The 14,449-nt window shown below is 41.6% G+C and overlaps 2 protein-coding genes across 5 annotated transcripts in view; one reads left to right on the top strand and one right to left on the bottom strand.

The window, feature by feature from the left end:
- MAST2 (microtubule associated serine/threonine kinase 2) overlaps positions 1 to 14,449 on the top strand; it is a 383,088-nt gene that overhangs the window by 124,379 nt on the left and 244,260 nt on the right. The window lies entirely within an intron of this gene.
- Positions 3,246 to 14,104, bottom strand: IPP (intracisternal A particle-promoted polypeptide). Its single transcript, XM_056844047.1, has 8 exons — positions 13,715 to 14,104; positions 12,539 to 12,970; positions 11,179 to 11,334; positions 9,259 to 9,426; positions 6,552 to 6,689; positions 5,804 to 5,926; positions 4,267 to 4,487; positions 3,246 to 3,485 (listed from the first exon to the last, which is right to left on the bottom strand). Exons 1-8 carry the CDS (start codon positions 14,004 to 14,006, stop codon positions 3,261 to 3,263), a joined length of 1,755 nt encoding a protein of 584 aa, XP_056700025.1. The 5' UTR covers positions 14,007 to 14,104; the 3' UTR covers positions 3,246 to 3,260.

The following is a 14,449-nucleotide window of genomic DNA, read 5'->3' as shown; positions in this document are numbered from 1 at the left end:
GTATTATCTGCTCACAGGGGTCTTTTATGCATGGCTGTTTCACTCACCGTCACTGACGACTTCGCGTCTTTGTTTTGATTATGCATGCTGTTTCCAACCTTCAGAGGTCACCTCGCTCTCCTCCTGCATTTCCCCGCATTTTGCCCGCATTTTCAAATTCAAGATAAAACAGATCCCTCAAAACGTGGGGAAGTGAAGTGACCTCTGATGGTCGGAAACAGCATGCATAATCAAAACAAAGACCCAAAGTCGTCGGAGGGGTGGCAGCGAGTGAAACAGCCATGCATAAAAAAACAAGAGATGAGTGAGCTTCTGCTGTGAGAGAGAACTCTTCTCTTACTGTATGAAAAGATACACGAGTAACTCTTTGCATGTTATTCCAGAAGTGTGATTTGCTTAAGCTTGTTTTTTCTGCCCACTTTCTCAAACCGTAAAATGCTGCTCTAATGCACAATGAATATTGAAAGAGCACCAGTAAATACTCCATTTGATGAATACTGCATATGTTTTGTGTTGTAGTAATATGTAAGGGATGTTGAACAGCAAGGTGGGCTAAATGCAGTGCACATTCTACAAGCTATTTAATTGTCACTTGTTCCATTTTTTTAAAGATAAAATTTGTATGTGTGCTTCTTTTTCTACACAGATTAATTATTAAGAATCTTGTGTTCTTTACCATTTAAAAACCCATGTGAATTGATTCCAGGAACATAATATTTCATTTGTAAGCTGAAAGTCCTTAGGTTGGATTAAATCGCACTGATTTCCATTAATGTGGAAAGGCAAACCCTACCTAATATCCATTCCTACCAACGGTGAGTGGGTGGTGAATGCAGTTTAAAGCTTGCTTATAAACATGTTCATGGAGAAGTCAAAATGATTCACATCAGAAGAAGAAGAGTTGGTTTTTATATGCTGACTTTCTCTACCACTTAAGGGAGGATCAAACCAGCTTACAATCACCTTCCCTTTCCCACAACAGATACCCTGTGAGGTTGGTGGGGCTGAGAGAGCTCTAAGAGAGCTGTGACCAGCCCAAGGTCACCCAGCTGGCTTCATGTGCAGGAATGAGGAAACCAACCTGGTTCACCAGATTAGCCTCCGCCGCTCATGTGGAGGAGTGGGGGATCAAATCCGGTTCTCCAGATTAGAGTCCACCACTCTTAACCACTACACCACGCTGGCTCTCTTACAGCTACAGTAAATGAAGAAGCAGAAGAAGGAGTTGGTTTTTATACCCCACTTTACTGTAAGAAGTCTCAAAGTGGCTTACAATCACCTTCCTGCCCCCCCACAATAGGAACCTCATGAGGTAGGTGGGGCCAAGAGAGTTCTGAGAGAATTGTGATTAACCCAAGGTCATCCAGCAGGTAGGAGTGGGGAATCAAACCTGGTTCTCCATATTAGAGTCCGTCACTCTTAACCACTATACTAAGCTGGCTCTCTACAGCATATATATTTGTGTATGGATTCTCACCAGCTACAATCCCATAATGACAGTTACATGGTGGACTTATTACATTCAGCATCCAGACCTCAGTTAATACTGCTGATCTAGGCTGCATGTGCACCACAATGAAGGCTTTCCATTGTGCTGGGCTTGTGATAAATATCCCTTCTAAGTGAATCAATACACATTCCTAAGAGTCTCACCCTTTCAGCAGTTCAACCTACATACCAATATTGTGCAAGGAGGACTGTGCTTTTCCTACTTTTTTAAAAGAAAAAATTGCCATCCTCAAAAGACAAATACTACACTTAGCTTGAAAACAAGTACCAGTGAAATCCACTGGCCTTCAAAGTAAAAAGGCTAGAATGGTAAAAAATAATATGGTCTTCTAAAAAGTTCTCTGAGGGTGAAAAAACTGAGCAAGTACTTAAAAAGCTGGAGACAACAACAGTATGTTTAAAACTCTTACACAGAAATGCTCATAAATGGCTGGATTAAGATATGAGACTTGCATACCTAAGCCACTTCTAGGGCCATCCGAAGCAGAGTCATACCCTCCTAAAACCAGGGGAGTCAATGGGCTGAGAAGGGTATAACTCTGCCTAGGACTGGGTGCATCTGTCATCTGCCCACAGATCTACTATTTGTATGTATTGCTCTGTGCTAACATGCTTCTGTAAAGCAACTCATCTGTGGCATGTTAGCCGTAAATAATGATGCTTCCAGACAGACTCATCCTCCTTTTACATGGGCCACCATGAAGAGGCAAAAGGCTTCTAGGGTATGATGTGCATAGCTTAAGCCCATATTCTTTAAGTCAAGAAATCACTCTTTATACTGCTACTTCTCTCTCCTGTCCAACTTACTTCTCATGTTCACTACCCAAACAAATTCATGCTATTATTTAACCTTCTGTATATATCCAATTCTTTTTTCAAGATGATCTTTCAGCTTCAGTGTGTATGTGGAGTGACATGGATCCTCTGAAAGTTTAAGTGGACACAATCAGTGAGGATGAATGAAGGCAGAACAATTTTATAGTAGCAGATGTTGTAACAAATTATGGGATTTTACAAGTCTTTAAATTTGCAACACAGAAACAAAAAGATGGTAATAAATTCTTGCTTCTCACATGAAAGCAAGTTATTGTATTTTGGTATTAAAAGTTTAGAAAGAATCACGATGAATCTTGATGGGTAAATAAGGGATGTGACAGGGAAGCTACCTGTTGGAAACAGATGGAAACAATTTAAAAACTTGAATTTTAAAGCTTGAATTTTAAAACTAAGGAACTACAGAAAATTCCCAAAAAAGTTACTTTTCAAGCAAGACCTCCTCTTGTCTTGTCCATCTTCTCCAAGGATGTAACAGAAGGCAGAAGCCTAGTCACAAAGAAATTATCTAACCTTTTCTTGAGGATAATAAAACCCCATTGCTTAGGATCTCCCATTAAGGAATGACATGGTTATATTATCATTAACTGCTGCACTTCAAACATTGTAAAACCCTAGTCATACCAACTGGGCCCTAGTCTATGAAGAACAGGAGGTTATTTAACAGGTGTCAAATCCAAGCATCATCAAACATTTCTATGGCTTTATAATGACCCAGGAATTATCTCATGCTCCACAGAGAAACCTTAAGTGTCCAGTAGGGACTGTGGTCACTGGAGTGAGCATGACTGAAGTCTCTCCCTCCTCCATCTCCAGACATATTCTTCTTTCTTAGTGCCAAAATCCTCCTCACAGAGCACTTAATGTTCACTCTCAGATCCCTGTTGAGGTTTTTTTTGCGGCAAGGATTGTCTTCTTCAAAGCACTGCCACACCTCCCTCACAACGGCTGGTGATCATGTTAGCGATTTCAGTCCAAGCATCCATATGTGGATTATAAACCTCGACAGAATCTGAAGTTACTGGGGCAGCAGAATCATAGCTGGCAGTCCTGCCTCCTGTGGCATACAGTAGGCCATTTACAGCTGCGACGCACACGCCGGCTCTTGGAGCCTTCATCGAAGCAACTTCCACCCATTTCTCCTGATAATTAAAAAAAAAACACCCAAAAAAGGAACAGATATTTTAAAAAACTGCTATCTATGCAATATATTCTCCTTCAGAAAAGTCATTCTAACACTACTTAATATGAAACTAGTTGATAAAAGATGTTCCATAAAAAGGGCTGTGCCAAGTTGGCCATTACATTCTTAAGGGTGAAATGGGGTGGGGCGGCTAATCAACATTTGTGACCAAATATAAAAATAATGACCCCGTTATTCCACAGTAAAAGATTAAGATGGAGTGCAAAATATGTATGTTTAAATTAAAAAAAAGTTTTAAAAAAACAGAAACAGACTCAGGTGTGGTCCTTTCTGCCACTCTGAGCTCTAAACAGCCCTCAGCCATCGGCTGTTGAACCACTTTTGGAGGGCATCAGTTTGCTAGATGCTGCTGCAGGTAGCAGGCCAACAATCTTGACACCTGAGGGCCAGAGGAAAAGCTTCCAGAGGCCCAGCCATAATTTGCCTGCCTGTCTAGCAGCAGCCTTACACATGGTCCTAACAAAAACCACTGGACCAACAGAAAGGAGAAAAAGAGGCTGATATTAATGCCTACAGTCACAAGAATGCTCAAGTCACCTCTCACCACCTCCATTCCACTGAAGAGGTCTAGACATGTCCGAGTGTCAAGACTTATGTAGACCCTTCTCCTGTTTGAAATGCATGTACTGGAGTGGGAAGGCAGTAGGTTTACAAACAAACTCTACTTGAGCAAGAGAATATGCAAACGAATAGATTATAATCTGGGAATTCAACACTACCTCTTCAAAGGAGTATTTCTCGACAGTTGGGAGCGCATCTTGTGCCTCATTCCATCCTCCAATGGCATAAATACAGTCGTTCAGAGCAGCCACACCCAAATATGCCCTTCTGGTACCCATTGGAGGGAGTGCAGACCAGCGCTTAGATATTGGATCATAGACTTCCACAGAACACAGTTCTATTCCTTCATTGCCAATGCCTCCAACAACATAAATTAAACCTGGAACCAAACAGTTTCTATTAAATCCATGCAACCTGGACGCTGGCTACGAAGGGGGCTTACAGGAAACAGGCCATGCTAAGGATGCAATCCACGGCCCAGTTACTTCAGAGAATTTCAGTGGCTTTCATGAATGGGACTGCTTATACATTGAAGTGAACGGACTTCCTGCATTAGGATTCATTTGCTGTTTGCATACTGTCTTTCAAGACAGCACTCTGGGAGGATACCAGGCTTTCTGAGCACTCTAAGCTTTTTTTGAGCCTGGAAAAATACTTGTACCTGACAGTGCAGTCAATGCTATTACGACTGATGTGTGGAATAGTTGTGTAATTATCCTGAGCTTCTGCTAGATACCGTTTATGGCCATGGTTGCTCACATTATCTTTGAATTTGTATTCCTAGTCCTAAAGCATTATTCACTGGATATTTTACGTTGTACGATTACATTTCTCTCTCTCTTTATAATCCGCCTTCAGTCTCAGTGAGAAAGACAGGGTATAAATAAGATACAAAAACAAACAACTAAATAGCAATGAGCAACTTCCTCCCACCTCCCCAATATTTTGAGAACTTGCTGATCTTTTTATTTAAGTTCAGCTCAGATACGATTCAATGGCCTTTTTAATTCTTTGTATTCTTCTTCATCTCGCCTGCAGTGCAAATCTTGCACAAAAGTCACCTGACCCACTTTGAGCCACTCCCCCAAGAGGTGACATCACCTTAATCTCAATCATCCCGTTGCACTGGTTAGCTAGAGACGCAGTACCTTACTTAGCTGTACAGACTCATCACTGCCTTCATAGATAATTTAAAGTCCTCAACCTATTTGTAAAAAGTGTTTATTTGTTACAAGGAGTAGGTACAATTGAATGGCACAGAGCACAGTAGGAATATATAGGGATATAGAAGGTACAGTATGAAGAAAAATATGGCTAGAGGGAAACTGTGATATGTGCTATACAACTTGTTGGTGAGGGACTAAGATGTAGGAAAGGACTTGCTAGGATCTCCTAACCACAACTGTGGAAAGGGTTCATATAAGAAGAAAATGAATGATTTCTTAGTAACACCTGCTCTCTATTACTTTTTGTTGAACATTCCCAGATGAAAGAATAAATGGAGGAAAGAGAGAGCATTCAGTTGCGTTCAAAACCAATCTTACAAAACTAACGTCAAACAACCAAGAAATGTAGGAAGCCATTGCCAAAACACAACATTCCAAGTATTATGGCAACCCCCCCACAAATCAACAGAAATTGGACTTTACACATATGCTACCACTGGGATGATTGCTCAAGGTCAAACCTACTCACCTTGTATTTCACAGCATCCGAAATTGTAACGAGGCACCGCCATGTGGCCCACCACTTCCCAGTTATTATCATCAGGATCAAAACGTTCAATTGAAGTGCCAATCTCTGCTCCAACCCAACCGCCTGCAAACCAAAGGAAGCCAGCAGATAAGGAATACAACATGGAAGTTTAACACAGCACAGTTTTTTAATGCACCTAATTCTACTAGGCAAGAGTTTAGCAAGAGTTAAAGTTATCCAGCCCTGCCTACAAAGTTATATTCTAGGCAATTCCTTTGTTATCTACAGACATTGTTCATAGGAATCTCAAGATTCAAAGTTCTTTGGGAGTGGGTAACAAGGGTGCATTGCTCACAGATTCCCAAAGCTCATCCACAATAGTCACTTAGATGAACCACCAGCTTTATAGATCATCAATTTCCCCACAGATCCAATTTTATGGACTGAACAATGTCACTTCATAGTCTTAATCCCTTAATTAATCATGTAACGAATAGGCAAATTGCAGGTTAGGGAGTACTTTGCTTTCAGCTACCTTATCAGCATGTATTCCTGGCCAAGCAGCTCTGAGGTTTTATTGCAGGAAAACATCTGTAGTCTATCTTTGCTAAAAAAGATATTTTGCTAGAGAAGCTAATTGTTAGTTACTGCTGATATATACTGGTGTTATTTCTATTCCCATTGGTACACAATGCTAATGAAACACTACTCTGGGTTTAAGGATTTGCTGATCAATTAATAGACTTGCCAAAAGCATAAATGGCTCCATAACAGGCGCACACTCCTAATCCACAGCGAGGATGGTTCATGGAAGCTGTCGTTGCCCACTGCTTAGTAACAGGGTCATAGCGTTCGGTACAGTCAAAAATCATGGAATCTTTTTCACCTTAGGAAAGAGACAAGAACACAAAGGAGGAAAGAATCTGATGTAAGTAAGGTCATGCTCAGCCAGCAGACGAGGAATACAACATGGTCCATCAAAGTCAGTCATGCTCAGCCAATGTTCATCCACTTGAAAGGCTTGATACAAATTACAAAATTACCACTCTGTTGGTCAGGCTAAATAAAGGTTCTCTCCAAGCCAAGAGGCTGAACCTCTCACAGGTTTCAGTAATTTTCTACTAAAGGTAAACTAAGGGTGACAATAAAGCACAACTATACGTGTGATGTCTGAAATACAAGTCCTCCAATATATATACATTATGCGCATCGTGCCATCTTGTACATATATGAGATAGTTCCACTTGTGCAGAATTCAGAACATCAGAAAGAACCAAATGGCTAAGCGGTAAAAGGAAAAAGAGAAAGGATGCAGAAGACACAGTCATGATAGGATGATGGTACTAGGAGTCATGGGAAAGGGCAGGAAACTTCCTGGCAAACTCATTTCTGCAATAACAAGGGGTGGAGACTTTAATTCTTTTTTTTTTTTAATGAGAAAGCTAAGGGCCCTAGAATCCAATGTTTATATTTCTTTGCTCTACCATCTGTCCTATAACACCAGCTTGCTCTGCTTATGGCACACTATGGTCTGATGTTATTTGAGCCAGATCTGCTGGGTGGACATGGAAGGCTTTCCTCTAAGGGTTGGACTAGATGCCCTTTAATGTTTTCTATCTCTGTGACTATATGGACCAGCCACTGGATGAGAACCAGCATGGTGTAGTGGTTAAAGCATCGGATTAGGATCTGGGAAACCCCAGTTCAATTCCCCACTTGTGCCATGGAAGCTTGTTGGGTGACTTTGGGCCATTCACACACTCTCAGCCTAACCTACCTCACAGGGTTGTTGTGAGGATAAAATGGAGGAGAGGAGAACAATGTAAGTCACTCTGGGTCCCCACTGGAGAGAAAGGTGGGATATAAATAAAGTAAAATAAATAAATACACTTGTGCATTTATGGTGCATGGAATTCAGAGAGCCGTGGCAATAAAAGTAGCTAGACATGACAAGAAGTTAAAAAAACCCAGCCAACTAGTTTCTTCTCACTGCTCAGTGAGGCACAAACTTCAAACAATATTTGGAATATGGACATTACAAGAAATGAATGCCAAGCATGTCTGAATATCACAAAATTACTGATAAATGCAAACCCTGCAAGCAGAAAATATAATTGTTGCAGTTCTTTCAACTGCAACTCAAGCCCAGTAGTTATCATTTGATTTATAAATAAAATTTAAGAAGTTTTTGCCTTGTAAATGTTATGGTCCAACAAGAGATGCATCAAGAGGGTCTTCCTGGAGGTGGATGTGTTTTGTAAAGAACGTATTACAAACTAATAGAATGTACAAAATTTCTGGGTTCGTAAACTTCAGAAGGCCAGAAAAACAAGCTACAAATAAAACCCTTTAAACTTCTCTGCATTTCCCCCCACTGCATACAAAATGTAGTTCTCACAGCTGACAGAAATTTTACCACATCCTCAGCCAGGGCAGCTGAGATAAAGCACAGCTCCATTTCTGGATGCAGACCATGAAAGAAACACTTTTGAGGGGGCCTGATGTACCAAGTGATAAAGAAAAGGAAACCATACAAAACCTGCTGGAAATGATTACGGGATATCAACAATTGATCAAGTTTTAGCACCAACGTAACTGGGGAACAAGAAAATACTTTGAAGCACCAACATCTGTCTGGTCAAACAGAAAGTTCTGGCAAGTTTCATAGTTATATATATGTCTGTGAACACACACATGTATAAGACAGACAAATGTAAAGATATACTGACTTCAGGAGGGTGAAAACACATGGTGCAAGTTTCTTCTTCCTCTTCTCACCACCACTATGAAAGGAACAAGACATTTCACAGCCCTCCTCCAGAAATGGAGATCTTCTAAAGCCAGTAATGAAGAACAGGACACTGAGTAAAGCTGAAAAAGGCACTGGCCTCTTTTTTTCTTATTATTATTCTGGATGACGAGATGTGAAGTTACACATGAAGCCACCTTATACTGAATCAGACCCTTGGTCCATCAAAGTCAGTATTGTCTACTCAGACCCGCAGCGGCTCTCCAGGGTCTCAGGCTGAGGTCTTTCACATCACCTGCTTGTCTAGTACCTTTAACTGGAGATGCCGGGGGTTGAACCTGGGACCTTCTGCATGCCGAGCAGATGCTCTACCACTGAGCCACACCCCAGTTGGGAAAGTGATCAACTGTGCTTGTCTATGAATGTTTGCAAGCAAACACACATCCCTCCACAAGACAATGGGCTTGTGCCTGCATGGTGCTGGGGTGTCCTGTCTCAGAGTCCCCTCACCCTAGCAGCCCCGACTGCTCACAGATGTTCTGTTTGCCAAACTCTAGACATCACTGCATCTTTGAAATACTCTAGTTTTAGACACAACATTGCCATCAGTCTGTGGCTGAGTTCCTCCATTCAATGAAAAGGCTGATGAACACATGTTAAAGAATCATATATTGTCATGCCCCCCCAAGGGATTTTTCACTCTTACCTCCTATAGCGTAGACCATTCCTCCTACCACAACAACTCCCAGCCCACTGCGAGCCTGGTGCAAGGAAGACACGGTAGTCCAGTACTGACTGAAAGTGTCAAAACGCTCCACACAACTAAGGGCTCTGCTGTCACTCCAGCGGCCCCCCTGCAGACGAGTATATCCACCTATTCAAGAAGCAGAGATAGTATAAATGCCCCCCAGAGTTCTATTCAACATTTCTTGTGGCTTTAGCTTGATGATCTTCGTTTGAATGTACACATATACTCCACCTCTGTGTTGCTTACTGGATTTACTGGCAGCCTTTGATACTGTGGAACATGCCATCTTGCGCAGGCATTCGAAGGCAGAAGTAGGTATCAAGGGATGTGATTTGAATGGCCTTAAATTGTTCCTTATGGATTTGTCTTAGAGGATTGCTGTTGGAGACCAACTGTCATCAGTGTGGGACTTGTCCTGTAGGATTCCACAAAGCTCAGTCTTATCCCCCACACTATTTAATTTCTATGTAAAGCCCTTAGGAGAAATCCTTCATGGTTTTGAAGTAGGCTGCTATCAACATGCTGACAACACCCACCTCTACATTTCTTTATCCAGATTGAGGAAGTGCCTGACCAGTTAAATGGCTAAACTGAAAGTGAATCAGGACAAGGCAAAAGTGATGCTGGTTGGGAAGGCTGAGGTCTTGAAGGACATCATGCTCCCCATATTTGATGGGGTTCAATTGACAGTCACCGATTCAGTTAAGAGCTTAAGGGTTATACTGGACAATAATGCAAGTGCAAAAAAACACACACACTGTTCTCCATTTTCATTTAGCCCATAAGATGGCACCTTACCTTGACTCTGCCAATCTGGCCATGTGGATCCATGGCACAATAACCTCAAGGCTAGACTACTGTAATATACTTTACATACATCTGCCCTTAAAGACAACTTGGAAACTCCAGCTGGAACAGAATGCCACAGCTCAGTTATTATTGGGAGCTTAGCAGAGAATGTATATTATACTTATTCTCCAGTCGCTCCATGGGCTATTGATCAGTTACTGGGTTTATCTCAAGACACTAGTTATCACCTACAAAGCCCTTCCACCTTGGACCCACTTATCTGCAGGTCCACCTCTCCTGCTATGCTCACTATATCAGTTTCGGTCATCTCAGCAAAGTCATCAGAAGGTGTGTCCTGGCAAATGGGTAAGAACAGCAGCCCATACACAAATTTTATCTGTTGTGCCTTGTGAAATAGCCTGCTTGAGGAACACATGAAGCTGCCTTATACTGAATCAGACCCTTGGTCCATCAAAGTCAGTAATGTCTTCTCAGACCAGCAGTGGCTCTCCAGGGTCTCAGGCAGAGGTCTTTCACATCACCTACTTGCCTAGTCCCTTAACTGGAGATGCCAGGGATTGAACCTGGGACCTTCTGAATGCCAAGCAGATGCTCTACCACTGAGGTCAGGAAGGCTCCTGTGCTTCTTCTGATATTCCGCAAACTATGTTAAACAGGAATGGTCAGGAGGGCATTTTTATAAAGAAAACAGGGCTGCCGTATAACGGAATGGTTCAGGATAGTACTTTTATAAGGGTATACTACTGATTGTAAGTATTATCTTGCTTTGGTTGCCTTTCTTCTACTTTGGTAATCCATTTTCTGCACTGTTTATGGTATATCATGACTGAAGACTGGTCTTGTGCGTGCGTGTCTGTGCATGCACCATCTTTAAATTTGGTAATCCTAGTCCTGTTGCATTGCTTGTTGGATGTCATATGCTGCCTGACTGTGCTGTTTTTATATTTTGGGAACTGTTTTGATTCTCAGAGAGAAAGGCAAGCTATGAATGAAATAACAAAATAAATAAATATAGTTGTTTGGGTTTGAAGAAATCCAAAGCGCTAACCAAGAAGACTGGATTCTTACCTACAGCATAAAGATACTTCCTGGCTTTCCTTCGAGGACGTGCCTTAGATGGCTGCAGGAAACTGCTCACCTTGTTCTCTTTGAGAGACTTAGACACTTCACAATATTCTTTTAACAGAGTTTGAAGAGCCACTCGAAGACTGAAATCGGGAACCCCTGGGGAGTGCAGAAGAATTGAACTATCAGTAACAGGCACTCTACAAAAAAAGTTGTGCACATGTGCAGTTTTGAGTAATTAAATTAAATTTCCCCACCCACAAGTTCAAAGTAGGTAACAGCACTAATATAAAAAAGTTCATACATACAATTTCCCAAACAATTATTTATGAACTCCAACAATTATTTATTTCATTTACGGTATATCCCACCTTTCTTTCTGAAGCGGACCCAAAACAGTTTACACTGTTCTCCTCCTAACCCTGAGAGGTAGGCTAGGCTGAGAGTGGCCAGCTGGCCCAAGTTCGCCCAGCAAGCTTCCATGGTACAATGAGGATTTGAATGTGGGTCTCCCAGAACCTAGTCCAATACTCTAGCCACTACACAGACTCAAATTCTGCAATTCTTCCCCCAAAAATATCCACACAGATTTTGATGAGTCTGCAGAGGAAGGAGGGAAATTTCCCAGATAGGCCTACCTTTAGATACCTGAATAGATCATGAAATACCTTTGTGATAATAAATAAATAAATGTTTATGTACCGAATTTATACCCTGCCTTTAAGCCCTAAAAGGCCACCAAGATGGCTAACAATTAAAAGCATTATAACATTATAAAAGCATTATTAACATTATAAAATCCATTACAAAATCACTTAAACGCACAAACAAACATGTATAAAAACAAGCAATTAACAAGAATAATACAGAGGCCTTAGGCCAAACCAGAGACTGACCCCTTAATGCATAAGCCATGTTTGTCATTTATCAACATTCACAGACCAAGTTACACATATATTCATGCCCACCACATCTTGTAGAAATCCCTAATTCTTGTCCAGGCTGCTAGTACATTAGGTTTCTTCCACATGGCCTGCCGATGAGAAACAAAATGCTACCATGTTCCACATGAAGCTGTAGACTATTTTTAACAGAGCCTAGCCCTTCTCAGTGCTTCAAACCTCCAAGTAAGGGACACGATTATCAGGGCCCTGTGTTTGGCAGGGCCCAATACAGGCCAAAGAGCTACTACTTTGAAGGAGCACCCCTTTATTGTAGCAGCTACCATTCACAGAACTCAATCCCCAGAGCCTCCAGCTAGGTCAATAACATTGCAATTCTATGTAGAGTTACCCCAGCCCACTGAAATCATTATTTGAAAGTACACAATATTCAGATTTGCATATCCCTAACTCTCAATTACCTTCTATGTACTTCAAGAGTCTTTGTGGAGGTAGCAAAGGAAATCTAACTGTATCTAGCACTTCTACCACATGTTTCTTTCTTCTCCCCAGATCCTTCAAGATCCATTGCATTGCTGCTATGAAAACCTGGTATTCATCTTCTATGCTCAGCTCCTCACTTCGTAAGACCTTGACAAGCTGGTCTTTTGTTAGTGCCAGGAATTCCTCTCCATTCTGGATGTCCAGGAAGTGGGCATGGATGTAATTCTCCGTGAATTCCATCAGGTCATGACAGGCAATTTGCTCAGAGAATTGGAAGAGTCCAATGCAGTTTGTGGGGTCAATCTGTCCCTTTAGAAATTCACAGCAAAGGTCCACCACTTCAGTGAGCTGGAACATGTCTGCAGCCACAATCAGCTCCTGGACATTACTCTCTCCAATGCTGACGATGCCTGAACACATAAAGGAGACCATTTTTCAGGCGATATAAAATCTTGTTAGCCCCTTAGCTTATGGCTTTCCCACAAAAACTGTAACATCTTATGTGGCATGACTGTTATGTTACTAATATCTTAAAGGGCAATCAGTAACCATTAAAATAATTAACTAACTAACTAGGCAAATCAATCTCTTATCCACACAGAATTCTCTGCCCATAGGGGAAAAAAAAGGCATGCAAAGAGAAGCTTTCTCCCAAGCAGGCTTGCTTTCTAGACATAAGAGACTCTTTAATGTCATGTGAGACCCCACTTGCACTCTGTAATACAGTATTTGCTTTTTGTAAGAAACAGGCCTGTTATCTGCTCCACAGGAGAAGGAATGCTACGTTATCTGAACCTACAATGGCTTCTTGCATTATTTTAACAAGGAAATAAGATAAAGCAGGGTTACTCTGATAAGAGCCCCACAGATAAACATACAACTGGAAGTTACTGCTAAGTCTTCATCCTTAACACCACCCACAACTGTTCCCACACAAGAGACAGATGGGGAGAAACAACAGTTGGTCTCCAATTGCTGTGGAGATGGGTAACTCATATGTTTACCACTGAAGACATCCTAACATATGGGATTGCCTATAAAATAGTTAGTATTAAGTATCCAGTGAACTAAAACATTTGGACAGAGGAAAACTTGGGCTGCTGAGACACTGCCACAAAGTATAACAAGAGAGAATGTTTTACAAATTAGTCTACCTGTGTAAATAAAGTCCAACAGAATCTGAAAGATGTCAGCATCCACTCCCAGGATCTGCACAACATCCTTTGAAGACTCTTTCATCCCTCCAGCAAACAGAGCGGCAAAGTAAGGGCTGCTTGCAGCCAGGACAAGTCGATGGACCTTAAATTCTTCATCACCAACCTGGAGCTGCACATCACAGAAGTGCTGTCCACATCTCATCTTATTGATCTGGGCCAGTATGAGACGAGCATGTCTTTCTGCCAAAAAGGGGGACTCACTTGTGCTGGGATAAGCCACGCAAGCCATGATGCAGTCAGAGAGAAAGCAACTGACCGATGCCCATCTTTATCCACCAGCAACCTCAGAAGACAAAGGAACAATCTGAAAATAACAGCTCTAATTATCAAGACTTTGTTGAGCACAGCTTTATTTTAAAAGAAAAAATACCTGACTCAAGTAAGGAAGCCTTTCAGATACCGTTTTAGTAACAGTAGCAGCAACGTGGTCTCAAATCTGATTTCATAAGCCTTTAGAACACCCTCCACCTTGAAGCTTGCTTGGCACCTGTCCTACAGGGCTTACTCCCAGGAAAGCATTTTTAGTATTGCAGCCTTAGGCACCAGGACAAACCATCTCTTTTTACCCGAGCTTTAACTTGTGAGGTTCCATCTTTTAAAGCTGGTTCTGTGTCTAGCTTGAGGACTGTTTCATGGACTTTGTTTTAGCATGCTGGATATTGTTTTATTCTG

This window comes from Euleptes europaea, chromosome 2 (genome assembly GCF_029931775.1).
Source record: "Euleptes europaea isolate rEulEur1 chromosome 2, rEulEur1.hap1, whole genome shotgun sequence".
Taxonomy (NCBI): Eukaryota; Metazoa; Chordata; class Lepidosauria; order Squamata; family Sphaerodactylidae; genus Euleptes; species Euleptes europaea.
This window is presented reverse-complemented; position numbering and strand designations above follow the sequence as displayed.

What these genes read in the sequence shown, in the direction of transcription:
- IPP (XM_056844047.1), bottom strand. Translation starts at nt 14,006, where the DNA reads ATGGCTTGCGTGGCTTATCCCAGCACAAGTGAGTCCCCCTTTTTGGCA. An exon ending in GAAGTATCTTTATGCTGTAG is followed by an intron (nt 9,427 to 11,178) that starts GTAAGAATCCAG and finishes CTTCTTGAATAG; the next exon opens with GTGGATATACTCGTCTGCAG. An exon ending in CGGATGCTGTGAAATACAAG is followed by an intron (nt 4,488 to 5,803) that starts GTGAGTAGGTTT and finishes GTTTGGTTCCAG; the next exon opens with GTTTAATTTATGTTGTTGGA.